The sequence below is a fragment of the Spinacia oleracea genome, chromosome 1 (genome assembly GCF_020520425.1).
Source record: "Spinacia oleracea cultivar Varoflay chromosome 1, BTI_SOV_V1, whole genome shotgun sequence".
Lineage (NCBI taxonomy): Eukaryota > Viridiplantae > Streptophyta > Magnoliopsida > Caryophyllales > Amaranthaceae > Spinacia > Spinacia oleracea.
This window is the reverse complement of record NC_079487.1, coordinates 121,979,486-122,004,854: the sequence shown is the minus strand read 5'-3', so window position 1 is coordinate 122,004,854 and position 25,369 is coordinate 121,979,486. Positions and strand designations below refer to the sequence as shown.

The following is a 25,369-nucleotide window of genomic DNA, read 5'->3' as shown; positions in this document are numbered from 1 at the left end:
TATAGCAGTAGCAGTAGCAGTAGCAGTAGCAGTACCACCGGCTTCTCAAAAAACTATAGCAATACTGCTGCTTTCCTTTTGGCTACGATATGATTAGATTGCTCATAGCTGCCACTTTATAAATCAGGTACACGTACAGCTTATGAACGTGTATGATCACTGGGTACATAAGTTATGATTCATGATTTGGGATTTCTAAATTGTCAACTTTATTATCATGGCTCCTTATTTATGCACAAAAACAGGATTTTACCAGTGTAGCTATGAAATTTCCTACTATGGGTTCATGATTTCATGATTCCCCTCTCACAACTTGGTGGTCTTTGTACTACGAATTTCTTATGCCAACCAATATCAGAATTGCGAAAGTTGCTATTATAAGCGATAAATAACATGAAACGGATTCTCGTAAAATAGCAATCAAAGTTAAAGTTAAGGTAAAAAGATTGGTCTGGCCATCTGTTTGACATAAGAAGTTAAGAGCTACTCATAATATAAACTAGAAAAAAGAATAATTTTTTTTTTTTGGTTCTACTACGAGGAGTTCCCACCGCCTTCGACGAGGTAATCTCCTGTGGGAGTTTGCATAGGTACCTCGATGGACAGCATCCCTCGCAGTTGAGATTTTATCCTTAAACTAATAAAAAATAGGTAGTGTGATAAGATAAACTTAAACACATAATACTAAATGGATTAGTTTAATTTCCATCAAATCAAATTAAACACAAAACGTTTTCATCATCACAAAAGCTTTCCATCTCCTCATGGTTAATTACAATTAAACTCTAATTATGAATTAAATCAACACCTCTTCATTTCCTCTTCCATGATTAAGTAACTCTCAACTGACAACCTTAACACACTATATAATCTACCTACTTATCCCCATATTTCTTCATCTCTCTCCCTTTCTAAGTTCTAACCCACATATACACGCGCGCACACACATACACACGCGCGCACACACATACACACGTACACGTACCATGGCTATTTCACTAAGAATCCTCACCACAATTTTGGTAACACTTACAATATGCTCTTTTACTAGCACCGAAGCACGTCCTTTACTAGTCGAACTTAGTCCTATCGAGTCAACCAGCCTTATGACTAGGCTAAACTTGGATGGCAACTCAGTGAGTTGTTGGGAATCGTTGTTCAAGCTACAATCTTGCTCAAGGGAGTTGTTCATGTTTTTCTACAATGGACAAACATATTTGGGCTCAGACTGTTGTCATTCTATTCTTATCATAGTCCAGGATTGTTGGCCCGCTATGCTTGGCTCATTGGGCTTTACCGCTGAGGAAGGTAATATTCTTGCGGGTTATTGTGACGCTGAGGAGAATAATCTAAGCCCAAAACCTTCAAGCCCACCTCATGCCCCTGGGCCCGTTTAGGATGGAGTTGATTAAGATTAATTAATCTTGTTTAGTTAATCACTTAATCTTTAATGATTACTTTTGGTTCATAATGTTTGAATCCTTACGGATAAGGTTTGTTGGTATTTCTTGTTAGGTGTTGACTAGTGATAAGCGTTTGTTAGGTTGTTTTTTCTAATAGGTGATCTTATAATAAAAAGTTGGTCTTCTTCGTTACAATGCTTATTTTGCTGGAGTATTTGAAACTTCAAATCTATGTTTTTGGTTTTTTTGGGATTCATAGGAGGAAATAATCAGAAAATAAATAAATAAATAAATAAAGCATGTTTTCGGTTATTTTTATTTGTTTTATTCGAGTATTTCTACCATAGTTAACTCAAATAGCAAAGTCGCTTTAAACAAGAAATTGAAACCGTCTACATCATTGTTAACTGCGTCTAAATAAAGCAATGGGAATGCGTGAGTTGCTCATGTACGTGTAAAAACAAATCTAAACGCAAAACATAAAGGAGTTCATGTTGAATAATTATCCTTCAAAGTATGAAATAATTAGTCTCTTGAATAAGATCATTGGTCTACTTCCAGTCTACCACTAAGTTTATATGGTCATATTAGATAATCTTTCAAGACAAAAATAATTTTGAATTGGTAGGTAGCCATATCAAATCGAAGTACAATGATTCCTTAAAATGATTTTGTTGTTATTGTAGAAAATGATCGACAAAAAATTGGATTACATACAACAACAATAAGTAAAATTTCATTTTCAATGTCGATGCAGCATGAAAGACACATCCACCAACAATCTAGCCTCCCTATAGAAAAGGGATACACGCATCGGTTTTACACTATTCACATAATTCACTTTGACCCTACTTTATTTGTTGTATATGAAAGCAAAAGTTAGCATATAATATATTGTTGGCTTCATCTTAACTGTTTCGTTTTTAATTTGGTTTGTAACAGCTCGATCGTGGCAAATATAAAATGACATACAGTAGTAATTTGGGGGAAAAAAACATATAGATACCTGTAGTATTCAGTTGTTCACTAACATATTTCCACACCAAATCGACCCACATATATAAAATGATGTATCATATCAATTATTGTTGTGACTAGCCAAATCTAAACTATGCAATAACTCGTCCAAATTACTCTATCACAGTTGTTGTTTAAATTCGTATACTGATCATGACTAATTGACCAAATCGTTACCTTAAAACGATTACTACACTCAACTAACTCAAGCAAGAGTGCTACAAATACAAGTGAAATGATAAAGGTCGCAACATGCGACCTTTAAGCTGTGTCACAATTATGACATGGCATGCTTATGTGTCGCGATTTAAATAGGAAATTAAAATATTTAACTTATACTTCATGTTCTATTATTCATGTTTCAAAAAAAGGTAGGAAAATCTAAATATTCTAATTTGTTTCCTTCTTTATATTGATTACCGTATTTACATAATTTTATAGTAAAAATATTGCATTGATAGTAAAAATATTATGATGACGCATAGTATACGTGGCGCATACATGTACCAATTAAACTCCAACACGTAAGATTGCGACAACTAAATGTTTCGCCTGAATTTATCGTTCTTGTTGTATGATTTCTATATTATTATATATATTGTTGGAAGTTCTAGGTGAGAAAATCCAAGAAAGAGTAACATATATATTATATACCCTGTGAGGCTGTGATTCTTACTACAAAGTTACATCTAGGGAAGAAAATAAAATAAAATAAAATAAAATATGATGACAGGCACAGAAGATGATGAGAAGTTACAACATGGTGAATTTTCTGCTGATTACAAGATTTTTAGTGATGAAGTTGAGTTTGATGATGATGGCAAGCCTAGAAGAACTGGTACTTAAATTAATTCTCTTCTTTTTCATCAGCTGTTGATATATTTTTGTCAATGATTTGCTTAATTATTCGTTTATATATACTTGATTTATTGAATGATATATTTTGCAGGGACTGTATGGACAGCAAGTGCACACATTGTAACAGCAATTATAGGTTCAGGAGTTCTTTCACTAGCATGGGGTACAGCACAACTTGGTTGGGTTGGTGGACTTGCAACACTTATAACATTTTCATTCATCACGTATTACACTTCAAATCTTCTAGCAGATTGTTACAGATCTCCTGATCCTGTTACTGGAAAGAGGAATTACTCGTATATGGAGGAGGTTCGCGCCAATTTAGGTACCATAACATCATGCATCTGTACAATTACTTGTTCATCAAATTAAATGATTGACCTTATTAATTTAATTTAATTTTATATCATTATTGTAGGTAGATTAAGTTGTGTTGCTTGTGGGATAGTACAATATGCCAACCTAAGTGGAATGGTAATTGGTTACACAATTACTGCATCTATAAGCATGGTGTAAGTCTAACTATTTTCGACTTCATTGTAGCTGGGGTTATTTTGATATTTACCGCCTTTTAAGTTTCATGTTTTTGTATTTACCATATTATAAAATATGTTTTTATATTTACCACCTTGCCTTTATGAAATGTTTTAAATTCACTCCCTCTTAACTGTTTTAATCTAATTCTCGATCTATTTGAACCCTATTTAACCAACTACTTTAATTGGAAACCTAATGAAAGAGGAGGAAAATTAAAGATGTTGGTTAAGGGTAGTGCATTCTATTCACCTGATTTTCACTTATTTTTCCTGAACTTATGTGAACTTATCAAAACTTAATTAAGTTATAAATTATATTTGGTCAACCCTTATTTTTCCTGAACTTATCTGAACTTTTTTTTCCTGAAATAAGTGGAAATACGGTGAACAGAACATAGCCTAAGTGGAGTTGACATGGATGAAAAATATGATGAATTTCGTTATAAAGGGGTGAATATAAAACTTTTCATAAAGTTAAGAAGGTAAATATGAAATTACATTTCATAAAGTGGTAAATACAAAAACATGAAACTTAAAAGGGAGTAAACATGAAAAAAAATCCTTGTAGCTAGCTTACAGTTACAATTTTGATATTGACATGTATAAGTATAAGTGATATGATATTGATTAATCCAGGGCAGTGCACAAGTCTAATTGCTTCCACTGGAAAGGCCATGCTGCTTCCTGCAAGTTCAGCACAAATCCTTACATGATTGGCTTACTTTTTTGTCTACTCTTGCTGCGATTATGTCTTTTGGCTATTCCTCTATTGGTATAGGACTTGCTCTTGCCAGGATTATCTCAGGTACTTTTCTTTTCTTTTTTTTGTTATGTTTTGCACTTAATTAAGTAATGATATAGATCCCTAATTAATTATGATTATATCGAGTAATGACACCCAATTATAATTGATTGTTCAGGGAATGGAGGCAGGACAACATTAAGTGGTGTGGAGGTAGGAATAGATGTAACATTAGCTGATAAAATATGGACGACATGCAGAGCTCTTGGAGATATTGCATTTACATACAGTTTCTCTGTTGTACTTGTCGAAATACAAGTAAAATTTCATTGAGATTTTACTATGATTTTATCATCTGATCATTCACAAAGTTTGCAATGAACTTACTAGTACTGAATAATGATATCAGGACACGCTGAAATCGCAACCAGCAGAGAATAAGGTGATGAAGAAGGCGAATGGAATATCAGTTTTGACAACCACAACATTTTACATGATGTGTGGTGTGTGGTGTCTTAGGCTATGCTGCATTTGGTAATGATGCACCTGGTAACATGTTGACTGGATTTGGGTTTTATGAGCCTTTTTGGTTGGTAGACTTGGCCAACATCTTTATCGTTATTCATTTAGCAGGAGCATATCAGGTACGGAGTATTAAACAATAACAACATTTCTATATTTTCTGGTACCTAATTCTATTTTGTCATTTGTCATACTTTATTTGCAATAAAAGTTTGGATATTTTCATATTTACCACCTTTTAAGTTTCAGGTTTTGCATTTATCAGCTTATAAAATGTAATTTTATTCTTAACACGTACTTTAAAATTAGGGAACATTTGTCTTCGCCATTTTTTAACGGATTTCATCCAATTCTCCGTCCATGTGGGTCCCAATTAACGAATTAATTTTAACTTCCTTCTCTTTCGTTAGGTTTTTAATTAAAAAAGTTTGGTAAATAGGGTCTACGTTGACGGAAATTTGGATGAACTTTGTCAAGAGGTGGTAAATATAAAACATTTCATTTTATAAGATGGTAAATAAACGGTTAAATACAAAAACCTGGAATTTAAAATGTGAAAATATCCTAAAAGTTTAGATAATCTCGGGTGCACCTAAACATTGTTATGCTTATAGTTGAAATATTGATACTATAGAAAATTAGCATTGAGCTAACTAATACTTCGTACTTTTTATGATGGGTACTTAGTAGACCTGTCAAACGGGTCGGTCGGGTCGGGTTGTAAAAAATTATTTTCGGGTTCGGGTTGAATCGGGTCGGTCACTTTCGGGTTCGGGTTTATAAATGCTTGTTCAAGACCCAGAACTTTCGGGTTCGGGTCGACCCAACGGGTTGAGAGATTTTAAAACGCGCATTATATTTTCATTAATTTAGGTAATAAATATACAAAATATGAGCAAAAATTAACAAATTTTCCTACACAAGTTTATATTTAGTCAAATTCAACCATATAATGGCGTATAATTCAAATTAAAATTATATTACACACAACAATAGTAAAAACAACCTGTTTATTATGCTTTAATTTTCTCATAATCTCATTTTTTAGTATAAATACAATGATTTTCAATCGGTCGGGTCCTAAACGGGTTCGGTCGGGTTTTGACCCATTACATTTCGGGTTGCTCGGGTTCGGATAAAATCGGGTTACGGGTCACAAAATCTTGTTCAGGACCCATTATTTTCGGGTCGGGTTCGGGTCGGTTTTCGGGTCGGGTCGATTTTTGACAGGTCTAGTACTTAGGTATTTGCTCAGCCCGTATACTTGCTAATGGAGTCATGGGCCCGGAAGAATTGGCCCAACTCAAAATTTGTCAACTCAGAGTACCCCATCAAAATTGGCAACAAAATAGTGTTGAGCTTCAACTTACTTAGGCTAACTGGTAGAACCATGTTTGTGGTCTTAGCAACCACATTGGCAATGGCGATGCCCTTCTTCAACGACTTCCTTGCGCTGCTCGGGTCAGTCGGGTTTTGGCCCTTGACCGTGTATTTCCCGGTGCAAATGCACATTGCTCGAGAAAAAATCAAACAATGGTCGTTGAAGTGGTGTATGCTCCAACTTCTGAACTTTCTATGCTTGCTTGTTTCCTTGGCTGCTGCTGCTGGGTCCATCCAGGGAGTTGCCCAAGCTCTTCGTACGTCCAAGCCATTTCATTATAAAGTATGAAAGTACTTACTAATTATTAATTAAGTAATAATTGTATAAAAAAAAAAGTGTTATGGGATGAGAAATTTGTTAGGGTCTTATTTGTAATCATACATGTCACACAGTTTTGCTTGGACTCTTTAAAGAACCACTATACATGGACAAAAAAAATTGTACTTCTCGAATAAGAAATTTACACATCGTATACTATAATAACTAAGAAGTATATCATTCGAAGTGGCTCAAGCGTATAAACCTGCATCTCAAATATTTAGAGACTGAATTTTGACAATTTCATTACTAATTTGAGATAGAATTTTTGAACCTACCTATCTAAATCCGTCTCAAGTATGAGATGACTATATATAGTATCGGATTTTTGATATGATTATCTAAATCCATCTCAAGTATAGTATCGGATTTTTGAACTTATATTATCTGAACTTATTTAAATTAACTGAACTTATTTTATATGAGAAAAACTTATTTATGTGCGAAAATGTTTTATGAACTTATATTATCAAGACTTATATGAACTTATTTTATCTGAAATAAGTCAAAATATATCGAACAGAACAGAGCATAATACTGCATAATTCTGTAGGGAAAGACGATTACCCAGAGTAAAGTGAAGTAAAATATCCGCCTTATTTGCACTTCTTGCAAGGACTTCAAGGAATAAACCAATCATGCAAAGTGGGATATAAAGCACATGGTCAAAATTGAACAAAAGAAAGATAACCATGAGATTAGGTTTCAACCCCCACTCAGTCATAGTCATCGGACCGGACCAACCCACCTTGCTGATTTGCTGTGGCTGCTAAAGTAAACTAAACATGAGATTAGATTTCAAAATATCATAACTAACAATACTTTTCGGTTTTGGATCCTCTGGAGTTCTAAAATAATTCTACAAGGTAGAGTTTTAGCATATCAACCATTGAATAAAAAATCAATGGTTCATATATTATCTTTCCAAAATTCCTCCTATTTTTTCTAATCAATATGAGCCATTGATTTTAAAATGTATGGTTTAGATACAACTCTACCTTGTAGAGTTTTATTAAAACTCTAGAGGATCCGGACTCATAATTTTCTCTAATAAATATGACATTCAAATATTTAATTCCTCCTAATGTTATCCATAAGATGCTTATCAGATTAATACGGAGTACTAGCTAGCTATTGGTGCACGAGACGCATTCAATCGAACATTTTGAAAACTCTAGTTTATATGCGGGCTATTTTTTTGGTGTTAGCACCCGGTTCACCCTTAGGGCTAATCCAGATTTGGGGCGAGTTCTAGGTGGATAGATTTTATTCCCCTCCCAATTGTTGTTGCGGGGGATCGAACACGGGTTCTCCCTAACCAAGTTCAACCTCAATCACCATTGAACCAACAGACAATTGGTAGTTTTTTTTTTTTGACGGGACAATTGGTAGTTTATATGTAGGCTATGCAACTAATATTCCAATACTTTAAAAAATATAATTAACAATTTTATCTTAGTAAAGTAAGGCTGATTTATAGTTATTTCACGAGGGCGCAAAAGTTTTCAAGAGCTTTTTTATACAATAGAGATTTAATGCCTTTGAGATTTTGTTGGATTAACTAAATTATTAAGGAAATTACATGTTATTTTTTTTTTAAGAAAACAACACATTTTTTTTCTTTTTTTAAAGGGTAAAAAACAACATTTATAAATGTTGTGTTACTTAATTCTGTACGTCAATCCAAAACCAGTTGCTTGATTATTTTCATTTCAAATTGTTAAAAACTAACATGATTTTAAACAAACAATATTAATAATTGTTGTGTAACTTCTATCCGTCAAATGTAGCAGGGAAATAGCCTCATTGTTATATTAGGAAATATAATAACTTCAACTGGCTAAACAGTATATGCGGCTATTAATTAATTCCTAATCGGTAAATCAAATTAAAATTTTCATGCACTAAATAATTGAGGGTTGGTTCATCAACTTCAAACAATTAGGAGGGGTGGGTGGAGAAATCAAACTTTGTTTATCCTTTTACTAATAGATACGATTTACTTTGATAGTTTGAAACATTCTACTTGATAGTATAACGTAACGTTCCAAACATCAACTTTAAAAATATTTAATAAATATAAAAAAGCGATGGAACCTTAAAAGTATAATAACAGCCTATAAAGCCTTCACCAAAGATAAAAATGGATTTAAAGGTGAAGAAAAGATTAATTAAACCTAATCAAGAATATAACCATATGTTTAAAATAAAGATATAGGATAAAAGATGCTTCATGCTTTTAAAGTATGATATTATTCCATTGTAGAATTGTTGGATGTACACACTAATAAACTTGCGAATAAGCACCAATTAGCTAGATGCTTAACATGCATTAACGAAACTATTCCTAAAGGTCGTTTGGATCGGTTTCCATTCTGGTCATTTTGGGTCGGGTCAATTCGGGTGGAGAATAGTCCGGGTTAATTTCGAGTTCGGATATGTTCGATTTTGAGTGATATTCAGTTTAGGTCGGGTCACAATGATTATCGAGTAGTTCGAATAAGGTTGGATCAGGTACAATTTGGATAAAGTGATTTTGGGTAGAAGTTTTACCAGACCTATTAATAAGTAGTAACTCCAACATGTAAATTGGTGTTATCAAGTTTAAATGTTTAACGTAACAACTTATTTCGAATGTGTTATTTAATCTAGAGCTGGCAATGGGTTGAATTGGGTTGGGTCGAAATCAGGTCGACCCATTTATAAACGGGTTGAGATTTTTCCAACCCAACCCGACCTGTTTAATTAAACGGGTTGAGATTTTCAATCCAACCCAACCCATCTATAAACGGGTTGACCTGAAGTTGACCCGTCTAATTATTTTTTTTCCCACTTTTAAGTGTAAATTGACTTGACTATGGAATTGCGAGTTGATTTTTTGTGGCGTATCTCATAGCAAAAAGTTATACTTCAATATGTATTTAACATTAATCAAAACGTCAAATAATTATTCAATGTTGAAGGAAAAATGAGAAATAAAATCTTTCAAATAACATTCTACAGTTAACTATTACTCCATCCGTCCCTTAATACTCGACCTGTTTTGACCGAACACGCTTGCCAATGCACAACTTTGACCACCAATTTCTTTAACTACATATTATAAAAACTTGTAAAAACATTAATATTTTGAAAATATATATTAAGATGAAGCCAACAATATATTATATACTAGAAATAAAATAGGGTCAAAGTGAATTATGTAAATAGTGTAAAAAGTCAAAACAGGTCGAGTATTAAGGGACGGAGGGAGTACATACTTACTTAAACTTAAACGGGTTAGGCGGATTGTTTTCGGGTTGAAAATTTCAACCTAGCCCAATCCATTTAATTAAACAGGTTGAAAATCTTGACCCAACTCTTTATTATTATGGTATATTCGGGTTGGATAAGTGGGTTCGGTCAATTTTTGACAGCTCTAATTTAATCCCTGATCAAAGCTTGTCGACTTCATGTATAATTCATGATAGGCTAATCATCTAGGGAGTATTATTTTCGAAAAGGACAAATGTAAAATTATTTATTTCCACTACGAGTAAAACTTTAAGCATTCCGTTCCCACACCTCCTCCCACCAAGATCATAGTGATTGGTCAAAACTTAAAACAACCACACTTGTGAACTTGACTTTAAGCATTCTCCATTGACTGTATGTAAAAGTCAGTGAGAAGGTGACTTTTTGTTCAAAAGAATTTATTTATAATTTGTTTCAATTAAAGGTACTAACTTTTTGAAAATATAGGTAAAGAGATTTGTTTCCTTTCACTAAAATGTGAAATATATCCAAAGTCATAATTGCAAAATTAAGATGGGAGAATCATGTATGATACGAAGTACTCCCTATCCTTGAGGATTGTTTGAATTTTTTTGTACATGAATTTTCACTAATCATGCAAAATCTTCTAAAATTCGTCTATTTTTCTTAATAAAGTTTACTTGTATAGGATTGAGAATATCAATATTTGTCATAAACGACATTATCAAACCACGTATTTTAGAAAAATTAGTTTATACTCCCTTCGTATTTAATTAAATGATACTCTTTCTAACCAGCCGTATTTAATTAAACGATATACTTTCCTTTTTTGGTTGTCATGATCCCCACCTCAAATTATATTAATATTGCTTTTATTCGTTGGTCTTTAGTCTTTACCCTTACTCACATCATCTTTTTATTACAATAAATAATTCACCAACTACCCCACTTTCGTTTTTTTTAAATAAATTCAACTTATTATTCTAAAACTACGTGTTGGTCAAAGTGTATCTTTTAATTCGATACGGTACTTTGGAATCTAGTCAATTTTACATGAATAATGTTTTAAGAAGCTAAGTTAATTTTTTTGCTGGATTGTCCGTTAACAAAATTTTCCGGTGTTTGACTTTATTTTATACATTTTCCCTTTCTTTTCTTTCCTTTCCTTTCCGTTTTATTTTCACCCAATTTTTTTTTTCAAAGACGTGTCATGTTTTAGGAATGTGAATATAATAATTGGAGTAACTTTAATTGATAAAATATAAAATTTAATAATAAGCTTAAAATTAAATTTCCTTAAAAAATGAAGACATTAATTATTGTTTTGGACTAACCGGAGGAAGTTGTATATAAATAGCATGAGTTTCACACTAACCCAACTCAAGTCTCAAGTGACCACTACACACTGTCTCTCCCACTTGAGACTTGAGAGTTGAGAGAGTGTGTTTTGGCTTCCTCTTATCAAAATCATTATTCCAAAAATCAGGAATTTTGGTTTTTTTTTTATTAAAAAGAAAAAGAAAATGGGTGGCAAGAAAGATGAGGAATTCCAGCAAGGTGGTGCTGTTGATTTATTTGCTAACAAGTTTGCAGATGATGGGGAGTTTGATGATGATGGCAAGCCCAAAAGAACTGGTACGTACGTATTTAAATACCTTCTCTTTTAATCAAATCCCACGTATCAGTTAAGCTAGCAAACATTCATCATCTTTTTCTACCTTTTCTTTCAATCAAATCCCAAACAGACTATGTCAAAAAAAAAATCCCAAATAGAATAAATATAGACGGGATTTGATTTCAAGTGTTAGAATTTTGGTAGCACTAACTAAGTGATATATATACTTCGGTATGACGGATTGACGGTATCCATTAAGTAATTGACATCCCGAATAGATCATAATAATTATGTTCTATTCTTCTATGTTAGCGTTTTGAGGGGGTGTTTGGTTTGTGAATTCTAGATATTAGGTATGGCTTTAGAATGGTCTATACCCACACCATATGTTTGGTTGAAAATTTTAAACCCATACCTCACACCTTCAAGCAGTGGCGGATCTAGAATTTGAGAAATTGGGGTACGAATAAAAATTCTTATAGTCTACCAACGGAAAAAAAAACGGGTCCAATTTCGCTATAAAAAGGATCCAAAAAAGGGTTTAATTTCGGTATTAAAAAAGGGGTTAAAATTACATTCATTGTAATATTTTAGTCAAAGTAATTAAAATCTAAACCCATTGTTCACTTCATTTGTATTATCAATGATTGACTAGTCTTTCAATAATTCGATAAACAATAGAACAATTAGAAAAATAAAGGAAGTATTGAATTGTGTATATAAAAACCATTAATGAAATTGAAATCATATTAAATTTCAATAGAATTGAAAATATTATTCTTCACTATGTATATATATATTTTTTTTTGACGGGGACTTCACTATGTACTAATTTTTTTTTGACGGGGACTTCACTATGTACTTTTTTGAAATTGACATCTAGCATTGTGTTTACAAATTTCATTTTTTAAAAATTATTTATAACCCATGCAACTAATTTTAGCTAGGTACAAAAGTGAAATTCACAAAAAAAAAAAATATATCTATATAATTGAAATTAAACGAGTGAAAAAGAAACTCACAAATGATATAGCTAAAATCATTAAGGAGATGAAAAAAGGAAAGACTAAAATCAAACAATAGTTGAACGGTGGAAAAAATAGTAAGTGCTAAAGAATGAGAAAGTAAAACATTAAGTTCCAAACTCATACCACATTGATATCATTTCTGATTCCAACCCCACACACCAATTTGCGAACCACACACCCTAAGAGATCTGATCGCGCATGTGAGTTAAGTTGCAAACACCCCGAGTATGACCCTGTCTCGTTGCTATGACCATGCATGTAATTTTGGATTTGTTCCTAAGGTCGTTTTACACTTTTGGACATGCCAACTTGTGGATAAATCTTGTATATAAGGACATGGACCATTGGACCGCATTAATTATGACCTTCGACTCTCTGTTTTTTACTTTTAAAGTTTTAATATCTCGGACATATTACTCCCTCCTTATTTTTTAAGAGATATACTTAGTCGGACACGGGTATTAAGAAGAATAATTGAATAAATAAAATAATAAAGCAAGTGGGGTTGGATAGATATTTTAATAATTAAATATGTGGGAACCATGTCATTTTGGTGGGTGGAGGGTGGGGTGGGTTTATGAAAATATTTGTTTAATAGGATGGTGGGTGAAAGGGTATATTAGATGTATTATTTAATTAGATGGTGAGGTTGATAAGTTACTAAAAATGGCAAGTGTATCTCTTAAATAAATACGGTCGGAAAAGGCAAGTGTATCTCTTAAAAAAATACGGAGGGAGTAGGTGTTTATGTTTAGATTAATTTTTATATTATAATTTTTTTGATGGATAAATATTTTAAAGGGTAATATAGTTTTTTATTTATTTTTACGAGAAAAGGTAATATAGTTACTTTTGCATATTATTGGTGATTTTAAAGAAATAATTTTATTAAAGCAATTTTTTTTTATCAGATAACTTTTATTGCAACTTTTAAACATTTTGACTTTTCAATATACAATTTTAGTGTACACCACTTTTAAAAAAGAATTTATGTTAAGTTTTTTTCTTAGTCAATGCGAAAAAAGTATGACAATGCTAAATATCACAAATGATGTGCTGGATAACATAGAGATAAAGGATGAAGATGTGGTGAGTAAGGGAATAAAATAACAACATTATGAATTAGGAAATTAGATATTGCTGCCATAAATAAAATATTATTGGAATAAAAAAAGGTAGGAAATCGATTATATCCTAATTTGAATTATTTTGTTATTTATAGGAAAAATTGTAAGAGCATCTCCAATGGTTGTAGCTAGAGACTAACTTGAAATTTATAAAAGTTTCAAGCTAATAGCTAGATCATTGGAGTGAAAATAATAAATTAGTTTGGACAAGCAAATTAGTTTAAACAAGCTAATTTGTCTAACAAGTAGCTCTCAAAATTGCCAAATAATTAATTGACAAATGGACAGGTGGGACAAATTTAAATAAGAAGCTAGTTGCTAGCCATTGGAACACGAATTAGCTAGACAACAAAATAGCTTGAAATCTTATGTGACATAAGAGCATCTCCAACGGTAAGCTAATTTCTAAATTAACTTGTCATGCCACATAATATTTCAAGTTACTTTTCTTTCTAACTAGTTAGTACTGTAATACGGAGTAGTTAGTTACTAGCTTGATATTTAATGTAGTTATATTTGTCAATCAATATTTAAATTAAATTAAATTTAATATTATTTCATTGGCCAATTTTTTTCAAGCAAATTAGCTTAGATGAGCTAATTTGCTTTGCCAAGCTAATTCATCATTTCAACTCCAATGGACAAGCTAGTAGCTTGGAATTTCTAAAAAATGTAAACAAGTCTCTAGCTACAACCATTGGAGATGCTCTAACAAGCTAATTGTCAAATTAGATTACCATTGAAGATGTTATAATATATTCAGTTTTTTATATAAAAAATTAAAAATTACGTAGTTCAGTTTCCTTCTGTGGCACTACCAAGTACTCCGTACCAAGTTACATAATCCGTCTATTTTTTTTTCGTTTCATGGCTCGAAAACTACAAGGGAGATTGGAAATGGGAAAGAAAATTATGTTATTTTGGTTGGTGGGGGGGGGGAGTCATAGTAGCGGACCCGGTGAAATGAAAAAGTGGACGGATTCTTGCAAATCGGTAATGTCACCGAATATTTTTTGTTAGGGATAGTACGAGATAACAATCTAGACAAAACACAAACAATATAAATAACGTGGTAAACCCATGTTCCAACTTGTATTATTAATCAAAATCGTTATTAACAATACAATCAATCAAGCTCACAAGTGTTTTTCTCAAACTATGCTCAAGCTCAGGATCTCAAGCATATCCATCATTATGGTATATAAATCCCTATTTATATACCCCAACTTTCTAACCCTAGTCCTAGTATTAGGAAACACAATATTACTAGAATATTACAATTTAGGAGAGAGCAATATACTGACAAATCTATCCCTAAAATACAACTCGTAAAACAGGAATACAATTACATAATATATCTCCTAAATAAATATCCAGTAATATACCATAACTGAAACTCATTGCCATATTGGGTTTAATATTAACAATTCCTCCCCTTAAACCCAATATGGTTCCACAACCGATTTAACGGTCACCATTGATACATCGTCGTCCACCCGACAATGCCTCCCCTCGAACAAGAACATCTCCATCTAACCCAAATAGATTTCTTTTATTCTTCCAACCTTTGAATATCACCGAACCTTTTTTAGTGACCTCCAAACTACTGTTGTTCACCATAACAGTATAACCCAAACCATCTAACCTATCCAATGAAATTAGATTCCTTTCTAGCTTTGGTACGTACCTCACTTCAGCTAACTTCCGAACACGACCATTGAAAAGTTTTACCGCAACCTCACCAATGCCGTCAACTTTTACCTTCTTACCATCCGGTAAAGTAACCATCTTCCCTTCACACTCTTCATAGGATGAGAACCATTCCCTCCTAGCACATATGTGATGAGAACTTCCAGAGTCAAGCACCCAACCGTCTTTTGGCCCCTTATCGTCTTGAACCAAAAGAGCATCACCAAAATCATCATCATCTCCTTCCGCATACGAAACACGTCCCTTCTCGCGAGTTTTCTTCAACTCCTTCAAATCTTCTTTTGCTTTAGGACACATAGTTTGTATATGACCCAACTCTCCACAATAAAAACACTTAATATTAGGGTTATGTTTCTTACCAAATTTATTTCTCTTGTCACGTGCATCTACCACGAATGCTCCTCCTTCTGATGAGTCACCTGATCCTTGCTTCATCAATTTTTCGTTCTCTAGAAGAACAACACTAGTCTCTTCCAAAGCCAACTTTGTTTTCCCCTTCAACAAAGAAGTAATCACAGTATTATACTTCTTTGGTAGGGACACAAGTAGAAGAATAGCTTTGCCCTCATCCTTTAATTTTTCATCCAAATTATTCAGTTGGTTAATCAAACCCTTGAAACGATTCAGATGATCTCTCAAATCTCCATCTTCTTCTATCTCGAGTTGAGAGTATGAGACCGACATACGTAAAAGACGACTATACATCGACAAAGTGTACGACTGTACGTAGCTATTTTATTAGATGGTATGATTATTTGATTATAGAGAATAATTAATTGAAAATAATTGTGATAATTTACAATGGGTGATGATAAAGGTCGCAAGTTGCGACAATATTTAGTTGGGATCTTTTACCAAACTAGCTACTTCTACAATTTTATTTACCAAAATGACTATTTTTTAATTTTATTTCCCAAACTAGCTATTATTTTGACTTTGAAATAAAAACTAATGAACCGGTTTGAGTTTTTTTTTTTAGTGAACCGGTTTGGTTTGAATTATTTTTTAAAAATAGTGAACCGATGTGGTTTTTTTAGGGACTCCGACCAGATTTTATATAAATTTTGGGTTCTTTTTATCTTTCTTATATTTGAGTTGACATCATTGGAGCCTGGCGTTTTCTAATTTCCCCAACTGACTTATTTTTCATGCATATTTGAGACTCAATTATATTTCATTATATTCAATGTTCTGTAATTTTGGTTTCAATCTAATAAGAAATCGAAACTCTAAGTACTCCGTACAATACAAGAAACTTTTGATTGAATGTATTTTGTTTCAGATGTTATATTCTACTTCAAATGCATGTTAATTTTGTTTCCTTATGTTTGTACTATAGTTTTTTCTAATGTATAATATGGAATTATGGAGTATAAGTTATTATTTCTTTACAAATAAAGTACGGAGTAATTGTTCTTTGGTTTGTGATTTATGTTTTGGATTGATTATATTTGAGTATACTTTGCGGCTATTAGCAAAGCAAATGGTTCATTTTTGTTTTTTGCTTTTTTGATAAAAAGGGGAATGGTTCATCTGAAAAATAAACTCAAGAAAATACAAATTACTTACATTTAAGTAAAAAAAAAAAAAATCCAAAAAAATTGGTTCACTATACATTACGGAGTAAAAAAAGACCAAACCAAACTAGTTTAATATTTTTTTTACTCAAAGTCAAAATAGTCATTTTGATAAATAAATAGTACGGATTAGCTAGTTTGAGAAATAGAATTCAAAAGTAGTCATTTTGGTAAATAAAATTGAAAAAGTAGCCAGTTTGGTAAAATATCCATTTAGTTGTTGCAATCTTATGTGTTAGGGTTTAATTGGTACATATAGGCGCCACGTAAACTATGCATCATCATAATATTTTTACTATCAATGCATCTATATATTATACTAAAAGAGAGGAAATCAATGTGAAGCTGACAAATGTCACTCTCTGATTTGCCTCTCTTTTAATTAAAATAATTATTTTAATTATAAAACTATATTATTTTCTTTGGTTTATTTTTGTTAAAAAGGTCTCATACTGTATAAAATATATGGTACATAAATCATAGACCTGTTTCTACTTTAGAATGAAATAATAAGGAAGATAATTAGCCGGAGAATAAATTATGGGAGATATATAAGGAAAACTGTATTATCGATACGTTTTTGTCACTTATAAACTAATTGCGCTTCATTGCAGTATTATGTAAAAACCAGAAAATAATATAGTATATATAGTCTTATAAACTAATATGATTGTGAGGATACTTTCATACTATTTAAGGTGATCGTGTGTTCAAAACATAATATTGTGGACTAAGATATGTTAAAATTTAAACAAAATAATTATTCAATTAATAGGTACGTATAAATGAAGGGATGACTTTTACTCAATTAATATAGTTATTCCACACTACAAGAAATTGTACTATTAATGACAGGAAATCCCGTCGCTAAAGACAAATAATTGTTGGTTAACGACGGGATTTTCCGTCGCAAACCCGTAATAAAAGAGAGTCGTCGTTAATGGAAAATCCCGTCGTTAGCCCGTCGTAAAAGACATTTGCGACGGTTGTTCCCGTCTTTGTTGGGTTGTTATCCCCGTCGCAAAAGCCCTTTTGCTACGGGATTTTTACCCGTCGTTATTAGGTTGTCATAAAAGATACAGATTTTTTTAATGTCTTTATTGGCATATAAGTTGAAAAATAACATTTACAATTAGAATATTAAAGTTGCATGCCAACGATGAGTAAGATAACTATCTATACACTATATTAAAAGAGAGAAAATTAATGTGATGATGATAAACGTCACTCCATAATTTACCTCTGCTTTAATTAAAATAATTATTTTTAATTATAAAAATATATTTATTTTCATTAGTTTAATTTTTGTTATAGTAATCGTAAAAATACTTCATGAAAAATATCTTTTGATATTTCTAAATTCAAAAATATATTTTTTATATATTCTTTAAAAATAAATCATTTTCAAAAGTAACATATGAGTATGGTAATTAAAAAAATATTTTAATATTACAAGAAAAACGGATAGCATTTTGAACATATTTAAATATGCAGCTTCACAAATAATAATATGTTGAAATTAAAATATGACTATTACTAAATTATACTTATCGTTACAAGAATTCTTTTAAGAAAATGTATAAAATGAAATATATCTGATCGAGTACTACCTTCGTTCCTAAAATATCTTTAAGTTCACTATTTGCACGGTAATTAAGGAACTTTGGTGAACATGTGATGGCGGGGTAACAAATGGGAAAATGAGTGGCTATTAATTGTCCAACAATGTGACTATGTGAGTGGATGAAAATTCATATTAAAGTATTGTGAGTGGGTAAGTTATGATAGACTCACATAATACACAATATTCAAAGTTGTATGTTGTAGTGCGCCAAATGAAATAATGAATGTAAAATTTATATGTTAAAAATGGAATAAAGTAGAGTGTAAAAACCTTTCAGGAACGAACTAAAACGGAAAGCGTAAAGAACATTTAGAAACGGAGGTAGTGTGTAAAATTGGTATGTGCTTCCTCAAATACTATGAACAATATGACCAAAATCAAATTCTACAACTGGTGGACTATGGTTTATAGTCATATATGAATCAAGTCATGAACCCCAATTTACTTTTGGGACATTAGTACTTAGGAAAGGGCCCACATGCAATTATATTATTACTTCTTTTTTCCCACTGCTAATACCAGGGTCTCACACTCTCTCTCATCAATTAAAAAAATCACTATCTTGCATTTTATTTACTTTAATTTCTCAATAAAATAATAATTGATAACCACACTTCAAAACTTATACTAAAATTATTTGTCATGATAAATGAACACTTTAAATTGGCATGGAGGGAGTAGTTTAAGAATTATTTAAAAAAAATTAATGTCAATCAATATATGCTCAAAAGTATAAGGGTTAGTATGCAATAAAAAAGGTGGTGTTTAAGATGAATTATTTATCATAAGTGATAAACAATTACTTAAATAAAACACTTCGTATTAAGGCGCGCTTTGTTAAGTTATTTGTGAATAATATTTTTTTTAGCCGTAGAATATATAATAGGTTAATCCAACGAATGCAATATCACTTATGTATAAAATTTGTACAAAATTAATATTTTGATACGTAAATCAACCTTTATTTTTCCAGAATTTAACTCATCTGTAATTATCTGAACTTGATTGAACTTATGTGAAATTATTTTTAAAAATAAATGAAAATAAGTTGAACAAAACAGAGCCTTAGATTGGAAACGTCTTCCTAGCTTATCTTTCATCTAATTGATTATGAATATATCTACATCTTTTCACTACTAACATGTATATTATATATTCTGCTTATTACACTCAATCGCTTGAATCAGACAATCGGATTAAATTATAGAAAAGAACAGTGTTTTAAAATTCAAAACTCTCCTACCAAATAAAATAAATTTGTTGGGTCTAGGGTGAGTTTGAGATGAATCATTGATCTTATTTATTTCTTAAGATGAATCACTGATCATATTTGATACAAAATTACTTAAATAACACACTACGTCAAAATTCATCCACAATAGTAAATTTTGTTGGATCTAGAGGTGAGTTTGAGGCGGGTGTATATATTTGGGGGGTGAAGGTGGGATAAATTTTATTTTGTATCCAGCGAGGTGGTGATTGAGGTTGGGATGGGGATGCGTACCATATACTATCGTGGGTAGCAGAGACGGAGATGACATTATTAGGCGGGCATGGAAGTGGAGGGACCATATACTATCGTGGGTAGCGGAGACGGAGATGACATTGTTAGGCGAGTATGAAAGTGGAGGGACCATCTCCTGCACGCACCCCACTTCAGAGTCATCTCTACCTGAATAAAGTAGATAGTGTGGACATATGTTAATTGATCGGGTAATTGGTAGATGATATATAATCGGGTAATTAGTAGATGGTATATCGAGTATTATATGTTATTATTATCAGAGTAAAGATTGATGAAAATAACTTTATATATGTTGACATGGTGATGAACAGGGTCAAAATAATCTTTGTGTGGAATAGGAGGTTCTCCAACAAATTTGCTTCAAGTGTGGTAGATTTAGATTTTAATTAGAATAATATCTATAGGAACTATTCATAAGACAATTGTATATAACTATAGTTTAGATTTCATGAAAAAAATATTTAGATCATAAATCGTGCATCGCACGAGTACTATACTAGTTATATTTACTATGAAAATATGTAAATAAGGTAGTCGATATGAATAAGGAAATAAATTACTTCCTCCGTCTCTTTTTGTTTTTTACGTTTGGTATTTTTCACGCGTTTTAATAATAATTAATTTGCATTGAAATCCCTCAATTTTTTTTATTTAAACGAGATAAATTACGTTTATTTATAATGTTTTCACTTTTATCAAAATTCTAATATTGGGAAATGAGAAAAATTTAATGTCTAATGGAAAAGTGTGAGAGATTAAATGAACCAATGAATTTGATTGGTTAAAATAATAATTGGACACAAATTTTGATAGAATACTAAGTTATTTATGTGATAATATAAAAGAAAATGTAAAGAACCTTTTGAAATACTCAAAAAGGAAAACGTAAAAACAAAAAGAGACGGAGGGAGTAGAATATTAAGATTTTCCTACCTTTTTTTTTTGTAACAAGTATAATAAGTTATTTAAGTTAAATATTTTAGTTTTCAATTTAAATCATGACGCATAAGCATGTCATCATGTTATCATTGTGACACGGATTAAAGGTCGCATGTTGCGACCTTTATCATTTTCGTAATCTAAATACTAAGCGTTTAACAACAAAAACATGAACTGATAACCTAGTGTACGCACTAATTAAAATTTACTCTAAAATAATTTAGTTATAGACTCTGTAGCCAGAATCGAACCTTATTTCGTTTAATGAATTCTTAATAGAAGTTTAGCTTCAACTTAATCCCATCTACATTCACAATCTTGTATTAATTACCAATTTGAATTTTGTGTTTATAGGGACTGTATGGAGTGCAAGCGCACACATTATAACAACAGTTATCGGTTCTGGAGTTCTTTCACTAGCATGGGGCACAGCACAGCTTGGTTGGATAGGTGGAATTGCAACCCTTGTAATTTTTTCCTGCATCACTATCTATACTTCAAATCTTCTGGCAGATTGTTATAGATCTCCTGATCCAGTTACCGGAAAGAGGAATTATACATACATGGAGGAGGTCCGCGCCAATTTAGGTATCATACTGTAACCTGCATCATTGAACTAACAAGCTACTCTCTTTGTTCCGGAATACTCGTAACGGTTTGACTTTTTACACAATTCACAAATTCACTTTGACCCTATTTTATCTATTGTATATGAAAATAAGTGTTAACCTATAATATATTGCTCATCTTAATATAAATTTTCAAAATATTAATATATTATAAGTTTTTATAATATATAATTGAAGATATTGATGGTCAAAGTTGTGTATTGGCAAGCGTGTCCAGTCAAATCGTTGTGAGTATTCCGGGACAGAGGGAGTAGTTGACATAGATGGAGAAATACACAATTATAAATTATGCAGCACCCGTCACAAGCTTGCCTAAATCTCCGTTTGGTAGGGTGTAAAGCATTTTCATTGTAAAATGATTTTCCATGGAAAACATTTTCCAAGGGAAAACGCAATTCCAAACTAGTTTTCCTTTGTTTGGTAACTTAAAGGAAAATGGGAGAAGATTGTGAAAATTGAGGGGAAGAAAGGAGAGGGAGGTAAGGAGAAAAGAAGGAAAAGTAGTTTCCCTCCCTTTCAAATAGAAAAGGGTTTTCCACCTTTGGAGGAGTCATGGAAAATTGTTTTCCATTCCTTACCCAACCAAACAACATAAAATGAATGAAAAGGGGAAAATCATTTTCCATTAAAACGTTTTATGCCCTACCAAACAGAACCTAAGTTTGGAGATGCGGATTGCCTTGACTGATAAAACTATATTTCTGGATTGTAGGTAGACTGAACTGCATTGCTTGTGGGATAGTGCAGTATGCCAACTTAAGTGGAATGGTAATCGGTTACACAATTACTGCATCCATAAGTATGGTGTAAGTCCTTTTATATATGCTTTATCAACTGAAACTTTCGCTTCTAATTAATGTGCAAATGAATGTGTATATCTATTATCTAACTAGGGTATGTGTTTGGTTTGACTGGAAATATTTCAGGGCAATCCAGAAGTCAAATTGCTTTCACAATAAAGGACATGGTGCCCCTTGCAAGTTTAGTTGCAACCCTTACATGATTGGTTTAGGATTTTTTGAAATATTTTTGTCTCAAATACCCAACTTTCATCAGCTAACATGGTTGTCAACTATTGCTGCGATTATGTCTTTTGGGTATTCCACAATTGGTATTGGACTTGCACTTACCATGATCATCTCAGGTGATTGATTTGATTTACCCCTAACCGCGATTAATTACTTACTGGATACTTAATAAAATGAGATTAATTAGCTAGAAGCTAGCTGGTTATTTGGTTAATTATGGAATTATGCAGGGAAAGGAGGAAGGACAACATTAACAGGAGTTGAGGTGGGAATAGATGTAACATCTGCTGAAAAGATATGGACTATGTTCCGAGCACTTGGCGATATCGCATTTGCTTACAGTTTTTCTCAAGTCCTGGTCGAAATACAGGTACAAAATAGAAATACTTTCTGCTTCATTATCCAACTCTAACAAAAATTAATGAATGTTCATGTAATTAACTAATCGAAAATGATAAATTAAGGTCGCAACATGCGACCTTTAAGACGTGTCACAATGATGACGTGTCATGATTTAAATTGGAAACTAAAATATATAACCTATTATATATGTACAAAAAATGTAGGAAAATCTTAATATTCTAATTTGTTTCCTTTTTTATATCGAATACTTTATTTACATATTTTAATAGTAAAAATATTGAATTGGTAGGAAATATATTCGGATGACGCATAGCCTACGTGGCTCCCATATGTATTAATTAAACTGCGACACATAAGATTGCGACAACTAAATGTTATGGCAACTTGCGACCTTTATCATCACCCTTAACTAATTAACTATGTTCTAATCTTGTCCGCAATCTGTCACATTAGGATACATTGAAATCGGAGCCTGCAGAGAATAAGGTGATGAAGAAAGCAAACTCAATCTCAGTATTCATAACAACGTCATTCTACATGATGTGTGGATGCTTAGGTTATGCTGCATTTGGAAATAGTGCACCAGGGAACATGTTAACAGGGTTCGGGTTTTACGAACCTTTCTGGTTAGTAGACTTGGCTAACATCTTCATTGTCATCCACTTAGCGGGAGCATATCAGGTATATATTAAACGATATTCTGATCTTACCTCAGTCATTTTTTTACTTACAAAGTTGTCCTAAGAGTGCATAGAATCAGTCTAGTTTAGAGTATTGAACAACCCAACCAAACACGTGTCACGATAGGGCTGTCAAAAAATGACCAGATCTAACCGATATCTGACAAATTTGAAGTGACCCGAAAATCAAAATTCACACATTCAATCCGCATAAGCATAATAACCCCGTACAACTACATTATCCGATTATACCCGACCCCCAATCAACCGATGACCCGATTTGACACCACTAGCCACGAACGATTATGAACAAACCCTACAAATATAATGTAGAACAAATAGCAAAAACAATAATAAAAGAGTGTTTATGAGGAAATTTAGATTCTTCCCCTCAAATATTATCGTATTATTAAGTTCCTGCAAAAAAACACAATAACCTCAATGGAGATTTTTCTCACCCATGTATTTTTCCCTCATATTTTCTAGCAAGGCCTAACCCTCTTTTATAGGCTAAACTAAAAACCTACATCTACTAGAATTATATTTGCTCCTCAACCTCTAAATAATTATAGAAATTGTTACGTACCAAAAATATATCTAGTTTCCTAATTACTATTCTAATTAAACTAGGAAACAAGATATTAAACCAAACAAGACTTATATATGACTTCAATCCCATTTCGTATTCTTATCGACTTAACTAAGTTGTGTTTAATTCCTAACGCCTAGTTTAACGATTATTTCGATCCATGATGGAGCAGGTGTTTGCTCAGCCTGTGTACAGGCTGATCGAGTCACGTGCCAGCGAGAAGTGGCCCACCTCAACATTTGTAAAAGGAGAATATCCCATCAAAATAGGTAGCAAAAAAACTCTGTTCAGTATCAACTTACTCAGACTTACTGGAAGAACCATGTTTGTGATTATAGCAACCACATTGGCAATGGCGATGCCCTTCTTCAACGACATTCTTGCGTTCTTAGGGTCACTCGGATTTTGGCCATTGTCTGTGTATTTCCCAGTCAGGATGTTCATCGCCAAAACAAAGATCGAAAAATGGTCCATGAAGTGGTCTATGTTACAACTTCTTAACCTGCTTTGTTTCCTTGTATCGTTAGCTGCTGCTGTTGGGTCAATCCAGGGAGTTAGTGTAGCTCTTGGTTCCTCCAAGCCTTTCCAATTTAAAGTTTGATTGGATGTTGATTTTGTTAGACTTTTGGCCTTATTAAAAGAGCTATGCTTGGAGAGTGTACATGAAATTTAGATGTTTGCCATATTTGAAGCAAGGTCTTTTTCTTTTGACAAACATCATACTCCCTCCGTCCCTTAATACTCGCACCGTTTCGAACTTTCGACTGAACACGCTTGCCAATGCACATCTTTGACCACCAATATCTTTAACTACATATTATAAAATTTTATAAAAATATTAATATTTGAAAATATATATTAAGATGGAGCCAATAATATATTATATACTAATATTTGTTTTCA

The 25,369-nt window shown here is 32.3% G+C and overlaps 1 protein-coding gene and 1 pseudogene across 1 annotated transcript; both read left to right on the top strand.

Moving 5' to 3' along the window:
- Positions 1 to 2,968: 2,968 nt before the first annotated feature.
- On the top strand, positions 2,969 to 6,936 carry LOC110787407 (amino acid permease 6-like; annotated as a pseudogene).
- Positions 6,937 to 11,403: 4,467 nt separating this feature from the next.
- On the top strand, positions 11,404 to 25,181 carry LOC110787430 (amino acid permease 4). Its single transcript, XM_021992054.2, has 7 exons — positions 11,404 to 11,667; positions 21,532 to 21,765; positions 22,519 to 22,612; positions 22,733 to 22,950; positions 23,065 to 23,204; positions 23,651 to 23,878; positions 24,639 to 25,181. The coding sequence occupies exons 1-7, from the start codon at positions 11,556 to 11,558 to the stop codon at positions 25,065 to 25,067; spliced, it is 1,455 nt and encodes a 484-aa protein (XP_021847746.1). The 5' UTR covers positions 11,404 to 11,555; the 3' UTR covers positions 25,068 to 25,181.
- Positions 25,182 to 25,369: the final 188 nt, after the last annotated feature.